The 26586-nt window shown below is 89.3% G+C and overlaps 1 protein-coding gene across 1 annotated transcript in view; it reads left to right on the top strand.

Moving 5' to 3' along the window:
* The window catches only part of TIMM29 (translocase of inner mitochondrial membrane 29), a 31799-nt gene extending 7584 nt beyond the window's left edge, over positions 1 to 24215 (top strand). Inside the window, exon 2 of the mRNA XM_048504466.1 lies at positions 23616 to 24215. Within this exon, the coding sequence (XP_048360423.1) occupies positions 23616 to 24189 (574 nt within the window). The 3' untranslated portion in view covers positions 24190 to 24215. The remainder of the gene's footprint in view (positions 1 to 23615) is intronic.
* Positions 24216 to 26586: the final 2371 nt, after the last annotated feature.

Genomic DNA, 26586 nt, shown 5'->3' with positions numbered 1-26586 from the left:
GGGGGTGGGGGGGGGGGGGGGTGGGGGGGGGGGGGGGTGGGGGGGGGGGGGGGTGGGGGGGGGGGGGGGTGGGGGGGGGGGGGGGTGGGGGGGGGGGGGGGTGGGGGGGGGGGGGGGTGGGGGGGGGGGGGGGTGGGGGGGGGGGGGGGTGGGGGGGGGGGGGGGTGGGGGGGGGGGGGGGTGGGGGGGGGGGGGGGTGGGGGGGGGGGGGGGTGGGGGGGGGGGGGGGTGGGGGGGGGGGGGGGTGGGGGGGGGGGGGGGTGGGGGGGGGGGGGGGTGGGGGGGGGGGGGGGTGGGGGGGGGGGGGGGTGGGGGGGGGGGGGGGTGGGGGGGGGGGGGGGTGGGGGGGGGGGGGGGTGGGGGGGGGGGGGGGTGGGGGGGGGGGGGGGTGGGGGGGGGGGGGGGTGGGGGGGGGGGGGGGTGGGGGGGGGGGGGGGTGGGGGGGGGGGGGGGTGGGGGGGGGGGGGGGTGGGGGGGGGGGGGGGTGGGGGGGGGGGGGGGTGGGGGGGGGGGGGGGTGGGGGGGGGGGGGGGTGGGGGGGGGGGGGGGTGGGGGGGGGGGGGGGTGGGGGGGGGGGGGGGTGGGGGGGGGGGGGGGTGGGGGGGGGGGGGGGTGGGGGGGGGGGGGGGTGGGGGGGGGGGGGGGTGGGGGGGGGGGGGGGTGGGGGGGGGGGGGGGTGGGGGGGGGGGGGGGTGGGGGGGGGGGGGGGTGGGGGGGGGGGGGGGTGGGGGGGGGGGGGGGTGGGGGGGGGGGGGGGTGGGGGGGGGGGGGGGTGGGGGGGGGGGGGGGTGGGGGGGGGGGGGGGTGGGGGGGGGGGGGGGTGGGGGGGGGGGGGGGTGGGGGGGGGGGGGGGTGGGGGGGGGGGGGGGTGGGGGGGGGGGGGGGTGGGGGGGGGGGGGGGTGGGGGGGGGGGGGGGTGGGGGGGGGGGGGGGTGGGGGGGGGGGGGGGTGGGGGGGGGGGGGGGTGGGGGGGGGGGGGGGTGGGGGGGGGGGGGGGTGGGGGGGGGGGGGGGTGGGGGGGGGGGGGGGTGGGGGGGGGGGGGGGTGGGGGGGGGGGGGGGTGGGGGGGGGGGGGGGTGGGGGGGGGGGGGGGTGGGGGGGGGGGGGGGTGGGGGGGGGGGGGGGTGGGGGGGGGGGGGGGTGGGGGGGGGGGGGGGTGGGGGGGGGGGGGGGTGGGGGGGGGGGGGGGTGGGGGGGGGGGGGGGTGGGGGGGGGGGGGGGTGGGGGGGGGGGGGGGTGGGGGGGGGGGGGGGTGGGGGGGGGGGGGGGTGGGGGGGGGGGGGGGTGGGGGGGGGGGGGGGTGGGGGGGGGGGGGGGTGGGGGGGGGGGGGGGTGGGGGGGGGGGGGGGTGGGGGGGGGGGGGGGTGGGGGGGGGGGGGGGTGGGGGGGGGGGGGGGTGGGGGGGGGGGGGGGTGGGGGGGGGGGGGGGTGGGGGGGGGGGGGGGTGGGGGGGGGGGGGGGTGGGGGGGGGGGGGGGTGGGGGGGGGGGGGGGTGGGGGGGGGGGGGGGTGGGGGGGGGGGGGGGTGGGGGGGGGGGGGGGTGGGGGGGGGGGGGGGTGGGGGGGGGGGGGGGTGGGGGGGGGGGGGGGTGGGGGGGGGGGGGGGTGGGGGGGGGGGGGGGTGGGGGGGGGGGGGGGTGGGGGGGGGGGGGGGTGGGGGGGGGGGGGGGTGGGGGGGGGGGGGGGTGGGGGGGGGGGGGGGTGGGGGGGGGGGGGGGTGGGGGGGGGGGGGGGTGGGGGGGGGGGGGGGTGGGGGGGGGGGGGGGTGGGGGGGGGGGGGGGTGGGGGGGGGGGGGGGTGGGGGGGGGGGGGGGTGGGGGGGGGGGGGGGTGGGGGGGGGGGGGGGTGGGGGGGGGGGGGGGTGGGGGGGGGGGGGGGTGGGGGGGGGGGGGGGTGGGGGGGGGGGGGGGTGGGGGGGGGGGGGGGTGGGGGGGGGGGGGGGTGGGGGGGGGGGGGGGTGGGGGGGGGGGGGGGTGGGGGGGGGGGGGGGTGGGGGGGGGGGGGGGTGGGGGGGGGGGGGGGTGGGGGGGGGGGGGGGTGGGGGGGGGGGGGGGTGGGGGGGGGGGGGGGTGGGGGGGGGGGGGGGTGGGGGGGGGGGGGGGTGGGGGGGGGGGGGGGTGGGGGGGGGGGGGGGTGGGGGGGGGGGGGGGTGGGGGGGGGGGGGGGTGGGGGGGGGGGGGGGTGGGGGGGGGGGGGGGTGGGGGGGGGGGGGGGTGGGGGGGGGGGGGGGTGGGGGGGGGGGGGGGTGGGGGGGGGGGGGGGTGGGGGGGGGGGGGGGTGGGGGGGGGGGGGGGTGGGGGGGGGGGGGGGTGGGGGGGGGGGGGGGTGGGGGGGGGGGGGGGTGGGGGGGGGGGGGGGTGGGGGGGGGGGGGGGTGGGGGGGGGGGGGGGTGGGGGGGGGGGGGGGTGGGGGGGGGGGGGGGTGGGGGGGGGGGGGGGTGGGGGGGGGGGGGGGTGGGGGGGGGGGGGGGTGGGGGGGGGGGGGGGTGGGGGGGGGGGGGGGTGGGGGGGGGGGGGGGTGGGGGGGGGGGGGGGTGGGGGGGGGGGGGGGTGGGGGGGGGGGGGGGTGGGGGGGGGGGGGGGTGGGGGGGGGGGGGGGTGGGGGGGGGGGGGGGTGGGGGGGGGGGGGGGTGGGGGGGGGGGGGGGTGGGGGGGGGGGGGGGTGGGGGGGGGGGGGGGTGGGGGGGGGGGGGGGTGGGGGGGGGGGGGGGTGGGGGGGGGGGGGGGTGGGGGGGGGGGGGGGTGGGGGGGGGGGGGGGTGGGGGGGGGGGGGGGTGGGGGGGGGGGGGGGTGGGGGGGGGGGGGGGTGGGGGGGGGGGGGGGTGGGGGGGGGGGGGGGTGGGGGGGGGGGGGGGTGGGGGGGGGGGGGGGTGGGGGGGGGGGGGGGTGGGGGGGGGGGGGGGTGGGGGGGGGGGGGGGTGGGGGGGGGGGGGGGTGGGGGGGGGGGGGGGTGGGGGGGGGGGGGGGTGGGGGGGGGGGGGGGTGGGGGGGGGGGGGGGTGGGGGGGGGGGGGGGTGGGGGGGGGGGGGGGTGGGGGGGGGGGGGGGTGGGGGGGGGGGGGGGTGGGGGGGGGGGGGGGTGGGGGGGGGGGGGGGTGGGGGGGGGGGGGGGTGGGGGGGGGGGGGGGTGGGGGGGGGGGGGGGTGGGGGGGGGGGGGGGTGGGGGGGGGGGGGGGTGGGGGGGGGGGGGGGTGGGGGGGGGGGGGGGTGGGGGGGGGGGGGGGTGGGGGGGGGGGGGGGTGGGGGGGGGGGGGGGTGGGGGGGGGGGGGGGTGGGGGGGGGGGGGGGTGGGGGGGGGGGGGGGTGGGGGGGGGGGGGGGTGGGGGGGGGGGGGGGTGGGGGGGGGGGGGGGTGGGGGGGGGGGGGGGTGGGGGGGGGGGGGGGTGGGGGGGGGGGGGGGTGGGGGGGGGGGGGGGTGGGGGGGGGGGGGGGTGGGGGGGGGGGGGGGTGGGGGGGGGGGGGGGTGGGGGGGGGGGGGGGTGGGGGGGGGGGGGGGTGGGGGGGGGGGGGGGTGGGGGGGGGGGGGGGTGGGGGGGGGGGGGGGTGGGGGGGGGGGGGGGTGGGGGGGGGGGGGGGTGGGGGGGGGGGGGGGTGGGGGGGGGGGGGGGTGGGGGGGGGGGGGGGTGGGGGGGGGGGGGGGTGGGGGGGGGGGGGGGTGGGGGGGGGGGGGGGTGGGGGGGGGGGGGGGTGGGGGGGGGGGGGGGTGGGGGGGGGGGGGGGTGGGGGGGGGGGGGGGTGGGGGGGGGGGGGGGTGGGGGGGGGGGGGGGTGGGGGGGGGGGGGGGTGGGGGGGGGGGGGGGTGGGGGGGGGGGGGGGTGGGGGGGGGGGGGGGTGGGGGGGGGGGGGGGTGGGGGGGGGGGGGGGTGGGGGGGGGGGGGGGTGGGGGGGGGGGGGGGTGGGGGGGGGGGGGGGTGGGGGGGGGGGGGGGTGGGGGGGGGGGGGGGTGGGGGGGGGGGGGGGTGGGGGGGGGGGGGGGTGGGGGGGGGGGGGGGTGGGGGGGGGGGGGGGTGGGGGGGGGGGGGGGTGGGGGGGGGGGGGGGTGGGGGGGGGGGGGGGTGGGGGGGGGGGGGGGTGGGGGGGGGGGGGGGTGGGGGGGGGGGGGGGTGGGGGGGGGGGGGGGTGGGGGGGGGGGGGGGTGGGGGGGGGGGGGGGTGGGGGGGGGGGGGGGTGGGGGGGGGGGGGGGTGGGGGGGGGGGGGGGTGGGGGGGGGGGGGGGTGGGGGGGGGGGGGGGTGGGGGGGGGGGGGGGTGGGGGGGGGGGGGGGTGGGGGGGGGGGGGGGTGGGGGGGGGGGGGGGTGGGGGGGGGGGGGGGTGGGGGGGGGGGGGGGTGGGGGGGGGGGGGGGTGGGGGGGGGGGGGGGTGGGGGGGGGGGGGGGTGGGGGGGGGGGGGGGTGGGGGGGGGGGGGGGTGGGGGGGGGGGGGGGTGGGGGGGGGGGGGGGTGGGGGGGGGGGGGGGTGGGGGGGGGGGGGGGTGGGGGGGGGGGGGGGTGGGGGGGGGGGGGGGTGGGGGGGGGGGGGGGTGGGGGGGGGGGGGGGTGGGGGGGGGGGGGGGTGGGGGGGGGGGGGGGTGGGGGGGGGGGGGGGTGGGGGGGGGGGGGGGTGGGGGGGGGGGGGGGTGGGGGGGGGGGGGGGTGGGGGGGGGGGGGGGTGGGGGGGGGGGGGGGTGGGGGGGGGGGGGGGTGGGGGGGGGGGGGGGTGGGGGGGGGGGGGGGTGGGGGGGGGGGGGGGTGGGGGGGGGGGGGGGTGGGGGGGGGGGGGGGTGGGGGGGGGGGGGGGTGGGGGGGGGGGGGGGTGGGGGGGGGGGGGGGTGGGGGGGGGGGGGGGTGGGGGGGGGGGGGGGTGGGGGGGGGGGGGGGTGGGGGGGGGGGGGGGTGGGGGGGGGGGGGGGTGGGGGGGGGGGGGGGTGGGGGGGGGGGGGGGTGGGGGGGGGGGGGGGTGGGGGGGGGGGGGGGTGGGGGGGGGGGGGGGTGGGGGGGGGGGGGGGTGGGGGGGGGGGGGGGTGGGGGGGGGGGGGGGTGGGGGGGGGGGGGGGTGGGGGGGGGGGGGGGTGGGGGGGGGGGGGGGTGGGGGGGGGGGGGGGTGGGGGGGGGGGGGGGTGGGGGGGGGGGGGGGTGGGGGGGGGGGGGGGTGGGGGGGGGGGGGGGTGGGGGGGGGGGGGGGTGGGGGGGGGGGGGGGTGGGGGGGGGGGGGGGTGGGGGGGGGGGGGGGTGGGGGGGGGGGGGGGTGGGGGGGGGGGGGGGTGGGGGGGGGGGGGGGTGGGGGGGGGGGGGGGTGGGGGGGGGGGGGGGTGGGGGGGGGGGGGGGTGGGGGGGGGGGGGGGTGGGGGGGGGGGGGGGTGGGGGGGGGGGGGGGTGGGGGGGGGGGGGGGTGGGGGGGGGGGGGGGTGGGGGGGGGGGGGGGTGGGGGGGGGGGGGGGTGGGGGGGGGGGGGGGTGGGGGGGGGGGGGGGTGGGGGGGGGGGGGGGTGGGGGGGGGGGGGGGTGGGGGGGGGGGGGGGTGGGGGGGGGGGGGGGTGGGGGGGGGGGGGGGTGGGGGGGGGGGGGGGTGGGGGGGGGGGGGGGTGGGGGGGGGGGGGGGTGGGGGGGGGGGGGGGTGGGGGGGGGGGGGGGTGGGGGGGGGGGGGGGTGGGGGGGGGGGGGGGTGGGGGGGGGGGGGGGTGGGGGGGGGGGGGGGTGGGGGGGGGGGGGGGTGGGGGGGGGGGGGGGTGGGGGGGGGGGGGGGTGGGGGGGGGGGGGGGTGGGGGGGGGGGGGGGTGGGGGGGGGGGGGGGTGGGGGGGGGGGGGGGTGGGGGGGGGGGGGGGTGGGGGGGGGGGGGGGTGGGGGGGGGGGGGGGTGGGGGGGGGGGGGGGTGGGGGGGGGGGGGGGTGGGGGGGGGGGGGGGTGGGGGGGGGGGGGGGTGGGGGGGGGGGGGGGTGGGGGGGGGGGGGGGTGGGGGGGGGGGGGGGTGGGGGGGGGGGGGGGTGGGGGGGGGGGGGGGTGGGGGGGGGGGGGGGTGGGGGGGGGGGGGGGTGGGGGGGGGGGGGGGTGGGGGGGGGGGGGGGTGGGGGGGGGGGGGGGTGGGGGGGGGGGGGGGTGGGGGGGGGGGGGGGTGGGGGGGGGGGGGGGTGGGGGGGGGGGGGGGTGGGGGGGGGGGGGGGTGGGGGGGGGGGGGGGTGGGGGGGGGGGGGGGTGGGGGGGGGGGGGGGTGGGGGGGGGGGGGGGTGGGGGGGGGGGGGGGTGGGGGGGGGGGGGGGTGGGGGGGGGGGGGGGTGGGGGGGGGGGGGGGTGGGGGGGGGGGGGGGTGGGGGGGGGGGGGGGTGGGGGGGGGGGGGGGTGGGGGGGGGGGGGGGTGGGGGGGGGGGGGGGTGGGGGGGGGGGGGGGTGGGGGGGGGGGGGGGTGGGGGGGGGGGGGGGTGGGGGGGGGGGGGGGTGGGGGGGGGGGGGGGTGGGGGGGGGGGGGGGTGGGGGGGGGGGGGGGTGGGGGGGGGGGGGGGTGGGGGGGGGGGGGGGTGGGGGGGGGGGGGGGTGGGGGGGGGGGGGGGTGGGGGGGGGGGGGGGTGGGGGGGGGGGGGGGTGGGGGGGGGGGGGGGTGGGGGGGGGGGGGGGTGGGGGGGGGGGGGGGTGGGGGGGGGGGGGGGTGGGGGGGGGGGGGGGTGGGGGGGGGGGGGGGTGGGGGGGGGGGGGGGTGGGGGGGGGGGGGGGTGGGGGGGGGGGGGGGTGGGGGGGGGGGGGGGTGGGGGGGGGGGGGGGTGGGGGGGGGGGGGGGTGGGGGGGGGGGGGGGTGGGGGGGGGGGGGGGTGGGGGGGGGGGGGGGTGGGGGGGGGGGGGGGTGGGGGGGGGGGGGGGTGGGGGGGGGGGGGGGTGGGGGGGGGGGGGGGTGGGGGGGGGGGGGGGTGGGGGGGGGGGGGGGTGGGGGGGGGGGGGGGTGGGGGGGGGGGGGGGTGGGGGGGGGGGGGGGTGGGGGGGGGGGGGGGTGGGGGGGGGGGGGGGTGGGGGGGGGGGGGGGTGGGGGGGGGGGGGGGTGGGGGGGGGGGGGGGTGGGGGGGGGGGGGGGTGGGGGGGGGGGGGGGTGGGGGGGGGGGGGGGTGGGGGGGGGGGGGGGTGGGGGGGGGGGGGGGTGGGGGGGGGGGGGGGTGGGGGGGGGGGGGGGTGGGGGGGGGGGGGGGTGGGGGGGGGGGGGGGTGGGGGGGGGGGGGGGTGGGGGGGGGGGGGGGTGGGGGGGGGGGGGGGTGGGGGGGGGGGGGGGTGGGGGGGGGGGGGGGTGGGGGGGGGGGGGGGTGGGGGGGGGGGGGGGTGGGGGGGGGGGGGGGTGGGGGGGGGGGGGGGTGGGGGGGGGGGGGGGTGGGGGGGGGGGGGGGTGGGGGGGGGGGGGGGTGGGGGGGGGGGGGGGTGGGGGGGGGGGGGGGTGGGGGGGGGGGGGGGTGGGGGGGGGGGGGGGTGGGGGGGGGGGGGGGTGGGGGGGGGGGGGGGTGGGGGGGGGGGGGGGTGGGGGGGGGGGGGGGTGGGGGGGGGGGGGGGTGGGGGGGGGGGGGGGTGGGGGGGGGGGGGGGTGGGGGGGGGGGGGGGTGGGGGGGGGGGGGGGTGGGGGGGGGGGGGGGTGGGGGGGGGGGGGGGTGGGGGGGGGGGGGGGTGGGGGGGGGGGGGGGTGGGGGGGGGGGGGGGTGGGGGGGGGGGGGGGTGGGGGGGGGGGGGGGTGGGGGGGGGGGGGGGTGGGGGGGGGGGGGGGTGGGGGGGGGGGGGGGTGGGGGGGGGGGGGGGTGGGGGGGGGGGGGGGTGGGGGGGGGGGGGGGTGGGGGGGGGGGGGGGTGGGGGGGGGGGGGGGTGGGGGGGGGGGGGGGTGGGGGGGGGGGGGGGTGGGGGGGGGGGGGGGTGGGGGGGGGGGGGGGTGGGGGGGGGGGGGGGTGGGGGGGGGGGGGGGTGGGGGGGGGGGGGGGTGGGGGGGGGGGGGGGTGGGGGGGGGGGGGGGTGGGGGGGGGGGGGGGTGGGGGGGGGGGGGGGTGGGGGGGGGGGGGGGTGGGGGGGGGGGGGGGTGGGGGGGGGGGGGGGTGGGGGGGGGGGGGGGTGGGGGGGGGGGGGGGTGGGGGGGGGGGGGGGTGGGGGGGGGGGGGGGTGGGGGGGGGGGGGGGTGGGGGGGGGGGGGGGTGGGGGGGGGGGGGGGTGGGGGGGGGGGGGGGTGGGGGGGGGGGGGGGTGGGGGGGGGGGGGGGTGGGGGGGGGGGGGGGTGGGGGGGGGGGGGGGTGGGGGGGGGGGGGGGTGGGGGGGGGGGGGGGTGGGGGGGGGGGGGGGTGGGGGGGGGGGGGGGTGGGGGGGGGGGGGGGTGGGGGGGGGGGGGGGTGGGGGGGGGGGGGGGTGGGGGGGGGGGGGGGTGGGGGGGGGGGGGGGTGGGGGGGGGGGGGGGTGGGGGGGGGGGGGGGTGGGGGGGGGGGGGGGTGGGGGGGGGGGGGGGTGGGGGGGGGGGGGGGTGGGGGGGGGGGGGGGTGGGGGGGGGGGGGGGTGGGGGGGGGGGGGGGTGGGGGGGGGGGGGGGTGGGGGGGGGGGGGGGTGGGGGGGGGGGGGGGTGGGGGGGGGGGGGGGTGGGGGGGGGGGGGGGTGGGGGGGGGGGGGGGTGGGGGGGGGGGGGGGTGGGGGGGGGGGGGGGTGGGGGGGGGGGGGGGTGGGGGGGGGGGGGGGTGGGGGGGGGGGGGGGTGGGGGGGGGGGGGGGTGGGGGGGGGGGGGGGTGGGGGGGGGGGGGGGTGGGGGGGGGGGGGGGTGGGGGGGGGGGGGGGTGGGGGGGGGGGGGGGTGGGGGGGGGGGGGGGTGGGGGGGGGGGGGGGTGGGGGGGGGGGGGGGTGGGGGGGGGGGGGGGTGGGGGGGGGGGGGGGTGGGGGGGGGGGGGGGTGGGGGGGGGGGGGGGTGGGGGGGGGGGGGGGTGGGGGGGGGGGGGGGTGGGGGGGGGGGGGGGTGGGGGGGGGGGGGGGTGGGGGGGGGGGGGGGTGGGGGGGGGGGGGGGTGGGGGGGGGGGGGGGTGGGGGGGGGGGGGGGTGGGGGGGGGGGGGGGTGGGGGGGGGGGGGGGTGGGGGGGGGGGGGGGTGGGGGGGGGGGGGGGTGGGGGGGGGGGGGGGTGGGGGGGGGGGGGGGTGGGGGGGGGGGGGGGTGGGGGGGGGGGGGGGTGGGGGGGGGGGGGGGTGGGGGGGGGGGGGGGTGGGGGGGGGGGGGGGTGGGGGGGGGGGGGGGTGGGGGGGGGGGGGGGTGGGGGGGGGGGGGGGTGGGGGGGGGGGGGGGTGGGGGGGGGGGGGGGTGGGGGGGGGGGGGGGTGGGGGGGGGGGGGGGTGGGGGGGGGGGGGGGTGGGGGGGGGGGGGGGTGGGGGGGGGGGGGGGTGGGGGGGGGGGGGGGTGGGGGGGGGGGGGGGTGGGGGGGGGGGGGGGTGGGGGGGGGGGGGGGTGGGGGGGGGGGGGGGTGGGGGGGGGGGGGGGTGGGGGGGGGGGGGGGTGGGGGGGGGGGGGGGTGGGGGGGGGGGGGGGTGGGGGGGGGGGGGGGTGGGGGGGGGGGGGGGTGGGGGGGGGGGGGGGTGGGGGGGGGGGGGGGTGGGGGGGGGGGGGGGTGGGGGGGGGGGGGGGTGGGGGGGGGGGGGGGTGGGGGGGGGGGGGGGTGGGGGGGGGGGGGGGTGGGGGGGGGGGGGGGTGGGGGGGGGGGGGGGTGGGGGGGGGGGGGGGTGGGGGGGGGGGGGGGTGGGGGGGGGGGGGGGTGGGGGGGGGGGGGGGTGGGGGGGGGGGGGGGTGGGGGGGGGGGGGGGTGGGGGGGGGGGGGGGTGGGGGGGGGGGGGGGTGGGGGGGGGGGGGGGTGGGGGGGGGGGGGGGTGGGGGGGGGGGGGGGTGGGGGGGGGGGGGGGTGGGGGGGGGGGGGGGTGGGGGGGGGGGGGGGTGGGGGGGGGGGGGGGTGGGGGGGGGGGGGGGTGGGGGGGGGGGGGGGTGGGGGGGGGGGGGGGTGGGGGGGGGGGGGGGTGGGGGGGGGGGGGGGTGGGGGGGGGGGGGGGTGGGGGGGGGGGGGGGTGGGGGGGGGGGGGGGTGGGGGGGGGGGGGGGTGGGGGGGGGGGGGGGTGGGGGGGGGGGGGGGTGGGGGGGGGGGGGGGTGGGGGGGGGGGGGGGTGGGGGGGGGGGGGGGTGGGGGGGGGGGGGGGTGGGGGGGGGGGGGGGTGGGGGGGGGGGGGGGTGGGGGGGGGGGGGGGTGGGGGGGGGGGGGGGTGGGGGGGGGGGGGGGTGGGGGGGGGGGGGGGTGGGGGGGGGGGGGGGTGGGGGGGGGGGGGGGTGGGGGGGGGGGGGGGTGGGGGGGGGGGGGGGTGGGGGGGGGGGGGGGTGGGGGGGGGGGGGGGTGGGGGGGGGGGGGGGTGGGGGGGGGGGGGGGTGGGGGGGGGGGGGGGTGGGGGGGGGGGGGGGTGGGGGGGGGGGGGGGTGGGGGGGGGGGGGGGTGGGGGGGGGGGGGGGTGGGGGGGGGGGGGGGTGGGGGGGGGGGGGGGTGGGGGGGGGGGGGGGTGGGGGGGGGGGGGGGTGGGGGGGGGGGGGGGTGGGGGGGGGGGGGGGTGGGGGGGGGGGGGGGTGGGGGGGGGGGGGGGTGGGGGGGGGGGGGGGTGGGGGGGGGGGGGGGTGGGGGGGGGGGGGGGTGGGGGGGGGGGGGGGTGGGGGGGGGGGGGGGTGGGGGGGGGGGGGGGTGGGGGGGGGGGGGGGTGGGGGGGGGGGGGGGTGGGGGGGGGGGGGGGTGGGGGGGGGGGGGGGTGGGGGGGGGGGGGGGTGGGGGGGGGGGGGGGTGGGGGGGGGGGGGGGTGGGGGGGGGGGGGGGTGGGGGGGGGGGGGGGTGGGGGGGGGGGGGGGTGGGGGGGGGGGGGGGTGGGGGGGGGGGGGGGTGGGGGGGGGGGGGGGTGGGGGGGGGGGGGGGTGGGGGGGGGGGGGGGTGGGGGGGGGGGGGGGTGGGGGGGGGGGGGGGTGGGGGGGGGGGGGGGTGGGGGGGGGGGGGGGTGGGGGGGGGGGGGGGTGGGGGGGGGGGGGGGTGGGGGGGGGGGGGGGTGGGGGGGGGGGGGGGTGGGGGGGGGGGGGGGTGGGGGGGGGGGGGGGTGGGGGGGGGGGGGGGTGGGGGGGGGGGGGGGTGGGGGGGGGGGGGGGTGGGGGGGGGGGGGGGTGGGGGGGGGGGGGGGTGGGGGGGGGGGGGGGTGGGGGGGGGGGGGGGTGGGGGGGGGGGGGGGTGGGGGGGGGGGGGGGTGGGGGGGGGGGGGGGTGGGGGGGGGGGGGGGTGGGGGGGGGGGGGGGTGGGGGGGGGGGGGGGTGGGGGGGGGGGGGGGTGGGGGGGGGGGGGGGTGGGGGGGGGGGGGGGTGGGGGGGGGGGGGGGTGGGGGGGGGGGGGGGTGGGGGGGGGGGGGGGTGGGGGGGGGGGGGGGTGGGGGGGGGGGGGGGTGGGGGGGGGGGGGGGTGGGGGGGGGGGGGGGTGGGGGGGGGGGGGGGTGGGGGGGGGGGGGGGTGGGGGGGGGGGGGGGTGGGGGGGGGGGGGGGTGGGGGGGGGGGGGGGTGGGGGGGGGGGGGGGTGGGGGGGGGGGGGGGTGGGGGGGGGGGGGGGTGGGGGGGGGGGGGGGTGGGGGGGGGGGGGGGTGGGGGGGGGGGGGGGTGGGGGGGGGGGGGGGTGGGGGGGGGGGGGGGTGGGGGGGGGGGGGGGTGGGGGGGGGGGGGGGTGGGGGGGGGGGGGGGTGGGGGGGGGGGGGGGTGGGGGGGGGGGGGGGTGGGGGGGGGGGGGGGTGGGGGGGGGGGGGGGTGGGGGGGGGGGGGGGTGGGGGGGGGGGGGGGTGGGGGGGGGGGGGGGTGGGGGGGGGGGGGGGTGGGGGGGGGGGGGGGTGGGGGGGGGGGGGGGTGGGGGGGGGGGGGGGTGGGGGGGGGGGGGGGTGGGGGGGGGGGGGGGTGGGGGGGGGGGGGGGTGGGGGGGGGGGGGGGTGGGGGGGGGGGGGGGTGGGGGGGGGGGGGGGTGGGGGGGGGGGGGGGTGGGGGGGGGGGGGGGTGGGGGGGGGGGGGGGTGGGGGGGGGGGGGGGTGGGGGGGGGGGGGGGTGGGGGGGGGGGGGGGTGGGGGGGGGGGGGGGTGGGGGGGGGGGGGGGTGGGGGGGGGGGGGGGTGGGGGGGGGGGGGGGTGGGGGGGGGGGGGGGTGGGGGGGGGGGGGGGTGGGGGGGGGGGGGGGTGGGGGGGGGGGGGGGTGGGGGGGGGGGGGGGTGGGGGGGGGGGGGGGTGGGGGGGGGGGGGGGTGGGGGGGGGGGGGGGTGGGGGGGGGGGGGGGTGGGGGGGGGGGGGGGTGGGGGGGGGGGGGGGTGGGGGGGGGGGGGGGTGGGGGGGGGGGGGGGTGGGGGGGGGGGGGGGTGGGGGGGGGGGGGGGTGGGGGGGGGGGGGGGTGGGGGGGGGGGGGGGTGGGGGGGGGGGGGGGTGGGGGGGGGGGGGGGTGGGGGGGGGGGGGGGTGGGGGGGGGGGGGGGTGGGGGGGGGGGGGGGTGGGGGGGGGGGGGGGTGGGGGGGGGGGGGGGTGGGGGGGGGGGGGGGTGGGGGGGGGGGGGGGTGGGGGGGGGGGGGGGTGGGGGGGGGGGGGGGTGGGGGGGGGGGGGGGTGGGGGGGGGGGGGGGTGGGGGGGGGGGGGGGTGGGGGGGGGGGGGGGTGGGGGGGGGGGGGGGTGGGGGGGGGGGGGGGTGGGGGGGGGGGGGGGTGGGGGGGGGGGGGGGTGGGGGGGGGGGGGGGTGGGGGGGGGGGGGGGTGGGGGGGGGGGGGGGTGGGGGGGGGGGGGGGTGGGGGGGGGGGGGGGTGGGGGGGGGGGGGGGTGGGGGGGGGGGGGGGTGGGGGGGGGGGGGGGTGGGGGGGGGGGGGGGTGGGGGGGGGGGGGGGTGGGGGGGGGGGGGGGTGGGGGGGGGGGGGGGTGGGGGGGGGGGGGGGTGGGGGGGGGGGGGGGTGGGGGGGGGGGGGGGTGGGGGGGGGGGGGGGTGGGGGGGGGGGGGGGTGGGGGGGGGGGGGGGTGGGGGGGGGGGGGGGTGGGGGGGGGGGGGGGTGGGGGGGGGGGGGGGTGGGGGGGGGGGGGGGTGGGGGGGGGGGGGGGTGGGGGGGGGGGGGGGTGGGGGGGGGGGGGGGTGGGGGGGGGGGGGGGTGGGGGGGGGGGGGGGTGGGGGGGGGGGGGGGTGGGGGGGGGGGGGGGTGGGGGGGGGGGGGGGTGGGGGGGGGGGGGGGTGGGGGGGGGGGGGGGTGGGGGGGGGGGGGGGTGGGGGGGGGGGGGGGTGGGGGGGGGGGGGGGTGGGGGGGGGGGGGGGTGGGGGGGGGGGGGGGTGGGGGGGGGGGGGGGTGGGGGGGGGGGGGGGTGGGGGGGGGGGGGGGTGGGGGGGGGGGGGGGTGGGGGGGGGGGGGGGTGGGGGGGGGGGGGGGTGGGGGGGGGGGGGGGTGGGGGGGGGGGGGGGTGGGGGGGGGGGGGGGTGGGGGGGGGGGGGGGTGGGGGGGGGGGGGGGTGGGGGGGGGGGGGGGTGGGGGGGGGGGGGGGTGGGGGGGGGGGGGGGTGGGGGGGGGGGGGGGTGGGGGGGGGGGGGGGTGGGGGGGGGGGGGGGTGGGGGGGGGGGGGGGTGGGGGGGGGGGGGGGTGGGGGGGGGGGGGGGTGGGGGGGGGGGGGGGTGGGGGGGGGGGGGGGTGGGGGGGGGGGGGGGTGGGGGGGGGGGGGGGTGGGGGGGGGGGGGGGTGGGGGGGGGGGGGGGTGGGGGGGGGGGGGGGTGGGGGGGGGGGGGGGTGGGGGGGGGGGGGGGTGGGGGGGGGGGGGGGTGGGGGGGGGGGGGGGTGGGGGGGGGGGGGGGTGGGGGGGGGGGGGGGTGGGGGGGGGGGGGGGTGGGGGGGGGGGGGGGTGGGGGGGGGGGGGGGTGGGGGGGGGGGGGGGTGGGGGGGGGGGGGGGTGGGGGGGGGGGGGGGTGGGGGGGGGGGGGGGTGGGGGGGGGGGGGGGTGGGGGGGGGGGGGGGTGGGGGGGGGGGGGGGTGGGGGGGGGGGGGGGTGGGGGGGGGGGGGGGTGGGGGGGGGGGGGGGTGGGGGGGGGGGGGGGTGGGGGGGGGGGGGGGTGGGGGGGGGGGGGGGTGGGGGGGGGGGGGGGTGGGGGGGGGGGGGGGTGGGGGGGGGGGGGGGTGGGGGGGGGGGGGGGTGGGGGGGGGGGGGGGTGGGGGGGGGGGGGGGTGGGGGGGGGGGGGGGTGGGGGGGGGGGGGGGTGGGGGGGGGGGGGGGTGGGGGGGGGGGGGGGTGGGGGGGGGGGGGGGTGGGGGGGGGGGGGGGTGGGGGGGGGGGGGGGTGGGGGGGGGGGGGGGTGGGGGGGGGGGGGGGTGGGGGGGGGGGGGGGTGGGGGGGGGGGGGGGTGGGGGGGGGGGGGGGTGGGGGGGGGGGGGGGTGGGGGGGGGGGGGGGTGGGGGGGGGGGGGGGTGGGGGGGGGGGGGGGTGGGGGGGGGGGGGGGTGGGGGGGGGGGGGGGTGGGGGGGGGGGGGGGTGGGGGGGGGGGGGGGTGGGGGGGGGGGGGGGTGGGGGGGGGGGGGGGTGGGGGGGGGGGGGGGTGGGGGGGGGGGGGGGTGGGGGGGGGGGGGGGTGGGGGGGGGGGGGGGTGGGGGGGGGGGGGGGTGGGGGGGGGGGGGGGTGGGGGGGGGGGGGGGTGGGGGGGGGGGGGGGTGGGGGGGGGGGGGGGTGGGGGGGGGGGGGGGTGGGGGGGGGGGGGGGTGGGGGGGGGGGGGGGTGGGGGGGGGGGGGGGTGGGGGGGGGGGGGGGTGGGGGGGGGGGGGGGTGGGGGGGGGGGGGGGTGGGGGGGGGGGGGGGTGGGGGGGGGGGGGGGTGGGGGGGGGGGGGGGTGGGGGGGGGGGGGGGTGGGGGGGGGGGGGGGTGGGGGGGGGGGGGGGTGGGGGGGGGGGGGGGTGGGGGGGGGGGGGGGTGGGGGGGGGGGGGGGTGGGGGGGGGGGGGGGTGGGGGGGGGGGGGGGTGGGGGGGGGGGGGGGTGGGGGGGGGGGGGGGTGGGGGGGGGGGGGGGTGGGGGGGGGGGGGGGTGGGGGGGGGGGGGGGTGGGGGGGGGGGGGGGTGGGGGGGGGGGGGGGTGGGGGGGGGGGGGGGTGGGGGGGGGGGGGGGTGGGGGGGGGGGGGGGTGGGGGGGGGGGGGGGTGGGGGGGGGGGGGGGTGGGGGGGGGGGGGGGTGGGGGGGGGGGGGGGTGGGGGGGGGGGGGGGTGGGGGGGGGGGGGGGTGGGGGGGGGGGGGGGTGGGGGGGGGGGGGGGTGGGGGGGGGGGGGGGTGGGGGGGGGGGGGGGTGGGGGGGGGGGGGGGTGGGGGGGGGGGGGGGTGGGGGGGGGGGGGGGTGGGGGGGGGGGGGGGTGGGGGGGGGGGGGGGTGGGGGGGGGGGGGGGTGGGGGGGGGGGGGGGTGGGGGGGGGGGGGGGTGGGGGGGGGGGGGGGTGGGGGGGGGGGGGGGTGGGGGGGGGGGGGGGTGGGGGGGGGGGGGGGTGGGGGGGGGGGGGGGTGGGGGGGGGGGGGGGTGGGGGGGGGGGGGGGTGGGGGGGGGGGGGGGTGGGGGGGGGGGGGGGTGGGGGGGGGGGGGGGTGGGGGGGGGGGGGGGTGGGGGGGGGGGGGGGTGGGGGGGGGGGGGGGTGGGGGGGGGGGGGGGTGGGGGGGGGGGGGGGTGGGGGGGGGGGGGGGTGGGGGGGGGGGGGGGTGGGGGGGGGGGGGGGTGGGGGGGGGGGGGGGTGGGGGGGGGGGGGGGTGGGGGGGGGGGGGGGTGGGGGGGGGGGGGGGTGGGGGGGGGGGGGGGTGGGGGGGGGGGGGGGTGGGGGGGGGGGGGGGTGGGGGGGGGGGGGGGTGGGGGGGGGGGGGGGTGGGGGGGGGGGGGGGTGGGGGGGGGGGGGGGTGGGGGGGGGGGGGGGTGGGGGGGGGGGGGGGTGGGGGGGGGGGGGGGTGGGGGGGGGGGGGGGTGGGGGGGGGGGGGGGTGGGGGGGGGGGGGGGTGGGGGGGGGGGGGGGTGGGGGGGGGGGGGGGTGGGGGGGGGGGGGGGTGGGGGGGGGGGGGGGTGGGGGGGGGGGGGGGTGGGGGGGGGGGGGGGTGGGGGGGGGGGGGGGTGGGGGGGGGGGGGGGTGGGGGGGGGGGGGGGTGGGGGGGGGGGGGGGTGGGGGGGGGGGGGGGTGGGGGGGGGGGGGGGTGGGGGGGGGGGGGGGTGGGGGGGGGGGGGGGTGGGGGGGGGGGGGGGTGGGGGGGGGGGGGGGTGGGGGGGGGGGGGGGTGGGGGGGGGGGGGGGTGGGGGGGGGGGGGGGTGGGGGGGGGGGGGGGTGGGGGGGGGGGGGGGTGGGGGGGGGGGGGGGTGGGGGGGGGGGGGGGTGGGGGGGGGGGGGGGTGGGGGGGGGGGGGGGTGGGGGGGGGGGGGGGTGGGGGGGGGGGGGGGTGGGGGGGGGGGGGGGTGGGGGGGGGGGGGGGTGGGGGGGGGGGGGGGTGGGGGGGGGGGGGGGTGGGGGGGGGGGGGGGTGGGGGGGGGGGGGGGTGGGGGGGGGGGGGGGTGGGGGGGGGGGGGGGTGGGGGGGGGGGGGGGTGGGGGGGGGGGGGGGTGGGGGGGGGGGGGGGTGGGGGGGGGGGGGGGTGGGGGGGGGGGGGGGTGGGGGGGGGGGGGGGTGGGGGGGGGGGGGGGTGGGGGGGGGGGGGGGTGGGGGGGGGGGGGGGTGGGGGGGGGGGGGGGTGGGGGGGGGGGGGGGTGGGGGGGGGGGGGGGTGGGGGGGGGGGGGGGTGGGGGGGGGGGGGGGTGGGGGGGGGGGGGGGTGGGGGGGGGGGGGGGTGGGGGGGGGGGGGGGTGGGGGGGGGGGGGGGTGGGGGGGGGGGGGGGTGGGGGGGGGGGGGGGTGGGGGGGGGGGGGGGTGGGGGGGGGGGGGGGTGGGGGGGGGGGGGGGTGGGGGGGGGGGGGGGTGGGGGGGGGGGGGGGTGGGGGGGGGGGGGGGTGGGGGGGGGGGGGGGTGGGGGGGGGGGGGGGTGGGGGGGGGGGGGGGTGGGGGGGGGGGGGGGTGGGGGGGGGGGGGGGTGGGGGGGGGGGGGGGTGGGGGGGGGGGGGGGTGGGGGGGGGGGGGGGTGGGGGGGGGGGGGGGTGGGGGGGGGGGGGGGTGGGGGGGGGGGGGGGTGGGGGGGGGGGGGGGTGGGGGGGGGGGGGGGTGGGGGGGGGGGGGGGTGGGGGGGGGGGGGGGTGGGGGGGGGGGGGGGTGGGGGGGGGGGGGGGTGGGGGGGGGGGGGGGTGGGGGGGGGGGGGGGTGGGGGGGGGGGGGGGTGGGGGGGGGGGGGGGTGGGGGGGGGGGGGGGTGGGGGGGGGGGGGGGTGGGGGGGGGGGGGGGTGGGGGGGGGGGGGGGTGGGGGGGGGGGGGGGTGGGGGGGGGGGGGGGTGGGGGGGGGGGGGGGTGGGGGGGGGGGGGGGTGGGGGGGGGGGGGGGTGGGGGGGGGGGGGGGTGGGGGGGGGGGGGGGTGGGGGGGGGGGGGGGTGGGGGGGGGGGGGGGTGGGGGGGGGGGGGGGTGGGGGGGGGGGGGGGTGGGGGGGGGGGGGGGTGGGGGGGGGGGGGGGTGGGGGGGGGGGGGGGTGGGGGGGGGGGGGGGTGGGGGGGGGGGGGGGTGGGGGGGGGGGGGGGTGGGGGGGGGGGGGGGTGGGGGGGGGGGGGGGTGGGGGGGGGGGGGGGTGGGGGGGGGGGGGGGTGGGGGGGGGGGGGGGTGGGGGGGGGGGGGGGTGGGGGGGGGGGGGGGTGGGGGGGGGGGGGGGTGGGGGGGGGGGGGGGTGGGGGGGGGGGGGGGTGGGGGGGGGGGGGGGTGGGGGGGGGGGGGGGTGGGGGGGGGGGGGGGTGGGGGGGGGGGGGGGTGGGGGGGGGGGGGGGTGGGGGGGGGGGGGGGTGGGGGGGGGGGGGGGTGGGGGGGGGGGGGGGTGGGGGGGGGGGGGGGTGGGGGGGGGGGGGGGTGGGGGGGGGGGGGGGTGGGGGGGGGGGGGGGTGGGGGGGGGGGGGGGTGGGGGGGGGGGGGGGTGGGGGGGGGGGGGGGTGGGGGGGGGGGGGGGTGGGGGGGGGGGGGGGTGGGGGGGGGGGGGGGTGGGGGGGGGGGGGGGTGGGGGGGGGGGGGGGTGGGGGGGGGGGGGGGTGGGGGGGGGGGGGGGTGGGGGGGGGGGGGGGTGGGGGGGGGGGGGGGTGGGGGGGGGGGGGGGTGGGGGGGGGGGGGGGTGGGGGGGGGGGGGGGTGGGGGGGGGGGGGGGTGGGGGGGGGGGGGGGTGGGGGGGGGGGGGGGTGGGGGGGGGGGGGGGTGGGGGGGGGGGGGGGTGGGGGGGGGGGGGGGTGGGGGGGGGGGGGGGTGGGGGGGGGGGGGGGTGGGGGGGGGGGGGGGTGGGGGGGGGGGGGGGTGGGGGGGGGGGGGGGTGGGGGGGGGGGGGGGTGGGGGGGGGGGGGGGTGGGGGGGGGGGGGGGTGGGGGGGGGGGGGGGTGGGGGGGGGGGGGGGTGGGGGGGGGGGGGGGTGGGGGGGGGGGGGGGTGGGGGGGGGGGGGGGTGGGGGGGGGGGGGGGTGGGGGGGGGGGGGGGTGGGGGGGGGGGGGGGTGGGGGGGGGGGGGGGTGGGGGGGGGGGGGGGTGGGGGGGGGGGGGGGTGGGGGGGGGGGGGGGTGGGGGGGGGGGGGGGTGGGGGGGGGGGGGGGTGGGGGGGGGGGGGGGTGGGGGGGGGGGGGGGTGGGGGGGGGGGGGGGTGGGGGGGGGGGGGGGTGGGGGGGGGGGGGGGTGGGGGGGGGGGGGGGTGGGGGGGGGGGGGGGTGGGGGGGGGGGGGGGTGGGGGGGGGGGGGGGTGGGGGGGGGGGGGGGTGGGGGGGGGGGGGGGTGGGGGGGGGGGGGGGTGGGGGGGGGGGGGGGTGGGGGGGGGGGGGGGTGGGGGGGGGGGGGGGTGGGGGGGGGGGGGGGTGGGGGGGGGGGGGGGTGGGGGGGGGGGGGGGTGGGGGGGGGGGGGGGTGGGGGGGGGGGGGGGTGGGGGGGGGGGGGGGTGGGGGGGGGGGGGGGTGGGGGGGGGGGGGGGTGGGGGGGGGGGGGGGTGGGGGGGGGGGGGGGTGGGGGGGGGGGGGGGTGGGGGGGGGGGGGGGTGGGGGGGGGGGGGGGTGGGGGGGGGGGGGGGTGGGGGGGGGGGGGGGTGGGGGGGGGGGGGGGTGGGGGGGGGGGGGGGTGGGGGGGGGGGGGGGTGGGGGGGGGGGGGGGTGGGGGGGGGGGGGGGTGGGGGGGGGGGGGGGTGGGGGGGGGGGGGGGTGGGGGGGGGGGGGGGTGGGGGGGGGGGGGGGTGGGGGGGGGGGGGGGTGGGGGGGGGGGGGGGTGGGGGGGGGGGGGGGTGGGGGGGGGGGGGGGTGGGGGGGGGGGGGGGTGGGGGGGGGGGGGGGTGGGGGGGGGGGGGGGTGGGGGGGGGGGGGGGTGGGGGGGGGGGGGGGTGGGGGGGGGGGGGGGTGGGGGGGGGGGGGGGTGGGGGGGGGGGGGGGTGGGGGGGGGGGGGGGTGGGGGGGGGGGGGGGTGGGGGGGGGGGGGGGTGGGGGGGGGGGGGGGTGGGGGGGGGGGGGGGTGGGGGGGGGGGGGGGTGGGGGGGGGGGGGGGTGGGGGGGGGGGGGGGTGGGGGGGGGGGGGGGTGGGGGGGGGGGGGGGTGGGGGGGGGGGGGGGTGGGGGGGGGGGGGGGTGGGGGGGGGGGGGGGTGGGGGGGGGGGGGGGTGGGGGGGGGGGGGGGTGGGGGGGGGGGGGGGTGGGGGGGGGGGGGGGTGGGGGGGGGGGGGGGTGGGGGGGGGGGGGGGTGGGGGGGGGGGGGGGTGGGGGGGGGGGGGGGTGGGGGGGGGGGGGGGTGGGGGGGGGGGGGGGTGGGGGGGGGGGGGGGTGGGGGGGGGGGGGGGTGGGGGGGGGGGGGGGTGGGGGGGGGGGGGGGTGGGGGGGGGGGGGGGTGGGGGGGGGGGGGGGTGGGGGGGGGGGGGGGTGGGGGGGGGGGGGGGTGGGGGGGGGGGGGGGTGGGGGGGGGGGGGGGTGGGGGGGGGGGGGGGTGGGGGGGGGGGGGGGTGGGGGGGGGGGGGGGTGGGGGGGGGGGGGGGTGGGGGGGGGGGGGGGTGGGGGGGGGGGGGGGTGGGGGGGGGGGGGGGTGGGGGGGGGGGGGGGTGGGGGGGGGGGGGGGTGGGGGGGGGGGGGGGTGGGGGGGGGGGGGGGTGGGGGGGGGGGGGGGTGGGGGGGGGGGGGGGTGGGGGGGGGGGGGGGTGGGGGGGGGGGGGGGTGGGGGGGGGGGGGGGTGGGGGGGGGGGGGGGTGGGGGGGGGGGGGGGTGGGGGGGGGGGGGGGTGGGGGGGGGGGGGGGTGGGGGGGGGGGGGGGTGGGGGGGGGGGGGGGTGGGGGGGGGGGGGGGTGGGGGGGGGGGGGGGTGGGGGGGGGGGGGGGTGGGGGGGGGGGGGGGTGGGGGGGGGGGGGGGTGGGGGGGGGGGGGGGTGGGGGGGGGGGGGGGTGGGGGGGGGGGGGGGTGGGGGGGGGGGGGGGTGGGGGGGGGGGGGGGTGGGGGGGGGGGGGGGTGGGGGGGGGGGGGGGTGGGGGGGGGGGGGGGTGGGGGGGGGGGGGGGTGGGGGGGGGGGGGGGTGGGGGGGGGGGGGGGTGGGGGGGGGGGGGGGTGGGGGGGGGGGGGGGTGGGGGGGGGGGGGGGTGGGGGGGGGGGGGGGTGGGGGGGGGGGGGGGTGGGGGGGGGGGGGGGTGGGGGGGGGGGGGGGTGGGGGGGGGGGGGGGTGGGGGGGGGGGGGGGTGGGGGGGGGGGGGGGTGGGGGGGGGGGGGGGTGGGGGGGGGGGGGGGTGGGGGGGGGGGGGGGTGGGGGGGGGGGGGGGTGGGGGGGGGGGGGGGTGGGGGGGGGGGGGGGTGGGGGGGGGGGGGGGTGGGGGGGGGGGGGGGTGGGGGGGGGGGGGGGTGGGGGGGGGGGGGGGTGGGGGGGGGGGGGGGTGGGGGGGGGGGGGGGTGGGGGGGGGGGGGGGTGGGGGGGGGGGGGGGTGGGGGGGGGGGGGGGTGGGGGGGGGGGGGGGTGGGGGGGGGGGGGGGTGGGGGGGGGGGGGGGTGGGGGGGGGGGGGGGTGGGGGGGGGGGGGGGTGGGGGGGGGGGGGGGTGGGGGGGGGGGGGGGTGGGGGGGGGGGGGGGTGGGGGGGGGGGGGGGTGGGGGGGGGGGGGGGTGGGGGGGGGGGGGGGTGGGGGGGGGGGGGGGTGGGGGGGGGGGGGGGTGGGGGGGGGGGGGGGTGGGGGGGGGGGGGGGTGGGGGGGGGGGGGGGTGGGGGGGGGGGGGGGTGGGGGGGGGGGGGGGTGGGGGGGGGGGGGGGTGGGGGGGGGGGGGGGTGGGGGGGGGGGGGGGTGGGGGGGGGGGGGGGTGGGGGGGGGGGGGGGTGGGGGGGGGGGGGGGTGGGGGGGGGGGGGGGTGGGGGGGGGGGGGGGTGGGGGGGGGGGGGGGTGGGGGGGGGGGGGGGTGGGGGGGGGGGGGGGTGGGGGGGGGGGGGGGTGGGGGGGGGGGGGGGTGGGGGGGGGGGGGGGTGGGGGGGGGGGGGGGTGGGGGGGGGGGGGGGTGGGGGGGGGGGGGGGTGGGGGGGGGGGGGGGTGGGGGGGGGGGGGGGTGGGGGGGGGGGGGGGTGGGGGGGGGGGGGGGTGGGGGGGGGGGGGGGTGGGGGGGGGGGGGGGTGGGGGGGGGGGGGGGTGGGGGGGGGGGGGGGTGGGGGGGGGGGGGGGTGGGGGGGGGGGGGGGTGGGGGGGGGGGGGGGTGGGGGGGGGGGGGGGTGGGGGGGGGGGGGGGTGGGGGGGGGGGGGGGTGGGGGGGGGGGGGGGTGGGGGGGGGGGGGGGTGGGGGGGGGGGGGGGTGGGGGGGGGGGGGGGTGGGGGGGGGGGGGGGTGGGGGGGGGGGGGGGTGGGGGGGGGGGGGGGTGGGGGGGGGGGGGGGTGGGGGGGGGGGGGGGTGGGGGGGGGGGGGGGTGGGGGGGGGGGGGGGTGGGGGGGGGGGGGGGTGGGGGGGGGGGGGGGTGGGGGGGGGGGGGGGTGGGGGGGGGGGGGGGTGGGGGGGGGGGGGGGTGGGGGGGGGGGGGGGTGGGGGGGGGGGGGGGTGGGGGGGGGGGGGGGTGGGGGGGGGGGGGGGTGGGGGGGGGGGGGGGTGGGGGGGGGGGGGGGTGGGGGGGGGGGGGGGTGGGGGGGGGGGGGGGTGGGGGGGGGGGGGGGTGGGGGGGGGGGGGGGTGGGGGGGGGGGGGGGTGGGGGGGGGGGGGGGTGGGGGGGGGGGGGGGTGGGGGGGGGGGGGGGTGGGGGGGGGGGGGGGTGGGGGGGGGGGGGGGTGGGGGGGGGGGGGGGTGGGGGGGGGGGGGGGTGGGGGGGGGGGGGGGTGGGGGGGGGGGGGGGTGGGGGGGGGGGGGGGTGGGGGGGGGGGGGGGTGGGGGGGGGGGGGGGTGGGGGGGGGGGGGGGTGGGGGGGGGGGGGGGTGGGGGGGGGGGGGGGTGGGGGGGGGGGGGGGTGGGGGGGGGGGGGGGTGGGGGGGGGGGGGGGTGGGGGGGGGGGGGGGTGGGGGGGGGGGGGGGTGGGGGGGGGGGGGGGTGGGGGGGGGGGGGGGTGGGGGGGGGGGGGGGTGGGGGGGGGGGGGGGTGGGGGGGGGGGGGGGTGGGGGGGGGGGGGGGTGGGGGGGGGGGGGGGTGGGGGGGGGGGGGGGTGGGGGGGGGGGGGGGTGGGGGGGGGGGGGGGTGGGGGGGGGGGGGGGTGGGGGGGGGGGGGGGTGGGGGGGGGGGGGGGTGGGGGGGGGGGGGGGTGGGGGGGGGGGGGGGTGGGGGGGGGGGGGGGTGGGGGGGGGGGGGGGTGGGGGGGGGGGGGGGTGGGGGGGGGGGGGGGTGGGGGGGGGGGGGGGTGGGGGGGGGGGGGGGTGGGGGGGGGGGGGGGTGGGGGGGGGGGGGGGTGGGGGGGGGGGGGGGTGGGGGGGGGGGGGGGTGGGGGGGGGGGGGGGTGGGGGGGGGGGGGGGTGGGGGGGGGGGGGGGTGGGGGGGGGGGGGGGTGGGGGGGGGGGGGGGTGGGGGGGGGGGGGGGTGGGGGGGGGGGGGGGTGGGGGGGGGGGGGGGTGGGGGGGGGGGGGGGTGGGGGGGGGGGGGGGTGGGGGGGGGGGGGGGTGGGGGGGGGGGGGGGTGGGGGGGGGGGGGGGTGGGGGGGGGGGGGGGTGGGGGGGGGGGGGGGTGGGGGGGGGGGGGGGTGGGGGGGGGGGGGGGTGGGGGGGGGGGGGGGTGGGGGGGGGGGGGGGTGGGGGGGGGGGGGGGTGGGGGGGGGGGGGGGTGGGGGGGGGGGGGGGTGGGGGGGGGGGGGGGTGGGGGGGGGGGGGGGTGGGGGGGGGGGGGGGTGGGGGGGGGGGGGGGTGGGGGGGGGGGGGGGTGGGGGGGGGGGGGGGTGGGGGGGGGGGGGGGTGGGTGGGGGGGTGGGGGGGGGGGGGGGGGGGGGGGGGGGGGGGGGGGTGGGGGGGAGGGGGGGTGGGGGGGGGGGGGGGTGGGGGGGGGGGGGGGAAGGAGGGGGGGGGGGGGGGGGGGGGGGGTTGTTGAGGGGGGGGGGGGGGGGGGGGGGGGGGGGGGGGGGGGGCGTGGGGGGGGGGCGGGGGGGGGGGGTGGGGGGGGGGGGGTGGGGGGGGGGGAGCGGGGCTGGCGGCGGCGGCGGCGGCGTGCGCGGCGCGGTGCCCCGGGGAGGCGTCGCTGGAGGCCGAGCTGCTGGAGGCGTCGGGCCGGCTGCTGGTGCTGGCGCCGGGGACGCGCCGCGGGGCGGCCGAGGAGCACGTGCTGCGGCTGGGGCGGCTGCGGGCGCAGGGGCGGCTGCGCGTGCTGGGGCTGGGGCTGGCCGCGGTGGCCTACGAGGCGCCCTTCGGCGGCGACGCCGCCCTCTACGCCGCCACCTGCCGCCACCTGGCGCCCTCCTGGGCCGACCTCCCCGGCCGCCTGCTGGACGTGGGCGTCGCCGGCCGCTGGTGGCTGCTGAGCGCCAGGATGCGCGACTGGGACGTCAACCCCGAGGAGTTCCGCGCCCTCCCCGGCCGCCTCCGCCGGGTCTCCTTCCACGACCTCCACTCGGCCCGCAACGAGCGCCTCTTCGACCAGAAGTACCGGCCCGTGGTCCTGCGGCAGGAGGACGTCGAGCGGGAGGAGGGGGGCCGGGGGGCCGGGCCCGCCCCGCCTGACCCCCAGCAGCGCGCCCGAGCGGCCAGTCAATAAACGGGGGAAATCTCCCGGTGCGGAGAGACTGGGCTTCTCTCTTCTGCTGCCAATGCGAGGGGGGGGGTGGGCGCTCAGGTCTCCGGTCTCCAGAACCAGGCTTCGATTCTCTGCAGGACATGAGCAGCGGACTCTGATCTGGGGAGCCGGGTCCCCCCCCACCACCACCACCCCCACCACCCCCGTCCCTACGGATCAGCAGGGCTTGTTTTCCTGCTCCCCAAGAAGCCTCCTGGGTGACCTTGGTCCAGTCACAGTTCTCTCAGAACTCTCTGCTCCACTTATTTCACAATGTGGCATTTGTGGGGAGGGGAAGGGAAGGAGTTTGGAAGCCGCTTTGAAACTCCGTAAATCAGTGGTTCTCAACCTTCCTAAAGCCGCGACCCTTTAATATAGTTCCTGATGTTGTGGTGCCCCCCCCCCCCCCCCCATGGCCTCTCTGAACTGTTCATGAGTTCATCGGGGGAAGCGTCCCTCCATGAACCTGCTCTAAAGGCTCTGTTTTTCTGGCCGTTTGAATTGGAGGAAAGAATGGGGGAGGTAGCCCTGCCCACCCAGCTGGGGGTTGCTCTGCCCTCTGGGGATTGGGTTGCTGGGGGGAGGGGAGTGTATCTGTCTTCACCCGAGAGGAGGTGAGGAAAATTCCTGCACCTCAATCAAGCTTCTTAGGAAGTTCTTTCTTATGTTCTCCATTTCATCTTCACAGCAACCGTATGAGGTAGGTTAGAGCGAGAATGTGACTGCCCAGGAACATAAGAAGAAGAGTTTGGATTTATATCCCCCCTTTCTCTCCTGCAAGAGACTCAAAGGGGTTTACAATCTCCTTGCCTTTCCCCTCTCACAACAAACACCCTGTGAGGTAGGTGGGGCTGAGAGAGCTCCGAGAAGCTGTGACTAGCCCAAGGTCACCCAGCTGGTGTGTGTGGGAGTGTACAGGCTAATCTGAATTCCCCAGATAAGCCTCCACAGCTCAGGCGGCAGAGCTGGGAATCAAACCCGGTTCCTCCAGATTAGATACACAAGCTCTTAACCTCCTACGCCACTGCTGCTCCTGCTAGTAGCCATACATCAACTTCTCCATAAATCTGTCCCCCTTTTAAAGCTATCTAGGTTAGTGGCTATCATACACCAATCACACGTTGCGTGAAGAAATGTTTCCTTCTATTAGTCCTAATTCTCCCCCACCTCCCCAGCATTTTCAATGTATGCTCCTTGGTTTTAGTATTGTGAAAAAGAGAAAAATTTCTCTGTTAACATTTTCTATCCCATGCATAAGAGTCCCAAACGCTGCAGCCTCTCCTCATAAGGAAGGTGCTCCAGTCCCTTCTCTGTACTTTTTCTATCTCTTTGATATCCTTTTTGAGATGTGGCGACCAGAACTGAACACAGGACTCTCAAGTGCGGTCGAATGACAGTCTTTGCAGTTATTCTCAATTCATTTCCTCATAATCCCCAGGTTGCCCAGTGAGCTTCCCTGGCAGAGTAGGGGTCCGAACACAGTTCTCCAGATCCTAGCCTGGCACCCTAACCTCCACACTACGCTGGCTTTGACAGGGATTATCTTACTTCAAGGCCAGAGAAGGATTTAAGACTACAGATGTACAATTTCCAGGAAGTTGGAAGTCACAAAAAATGGGGGGAGGTGTTTTTGTGGGGGGAACTGAAATAATGTAATAGTTACTTTCCTATCAAACCTAAACTACTTTGGTTTTAACCATAAACTGAATGATTTATAACTTTATTAGCATAATAAAATTTTATTATTTTGCATATTTGCAGAATTTCAAAAATTGCATGCATGCTTAGTGCTTGAGAACATTTTAAACTGTTGCACCCTATACTACCCTATATATGAATGTGTGTATGTGTGTTTGTATATATACACACACACATATGCCAAACCGCCTCTGAATATCTCTTTCCATGGGTTCACCATAGACTGCCAGTGCCTGGAGGACAAAATTTTTAACGCGCAACAACAGTGACTAAGAAACACATATATCTGGATCAGACCGTTTAATGAAGTAACAACTTGCTAATTTTTACAACTGATGCAGGAAAGATGGTTCATTAAGTGAAAAATATAGCAAAGTTTTCAAACTTTGAAAGTCTTAAACATTTAACAGAGGAGGGAGTCCAGATGTTGATGGCTGTTTTGCTTTGCACCCCACTTGGTTGAGAAAGTGTGAATCTCATCTAAACCAGTCCAGTTCCAGATCCCCCACTGACTGGTCAGCATTTCGCAGCAATGTCCACGCTCCCCTCTACTGCGGCCGGCATAACTCCCAATTAAAAAAGGAGAAAGAACACACTAGAAATAAGCTTTGCTGGCTGTCAGCTGCAATGGGCGTCCCGTGAAGATAGTGCAGACCCGTCCCGGCACAATAAACTGGGGGT

This window comes from Sphaerodactylus townsendi, linkage group LG07 (genome assembly GCF_021028975.2).
Source record: "Sphaerodactylus townsendi isolate TG3544 linkage group LG07, MPM_Stown_v2.3, whole genome shotgun sequence".
NCBI classification, from domain to species: Eukaryota; Metazoa; Chordata; class Lepidosauria; order Squamata; family Sphaerodactylidae; genus Sphaerodactylus; species Sphaerodactylus townsendi.
The sequence above is the reverse complement of the archived record's forward strand: the minus strand, read 5'-3'. Positions and strand labels throughout refer to the sequence as shown.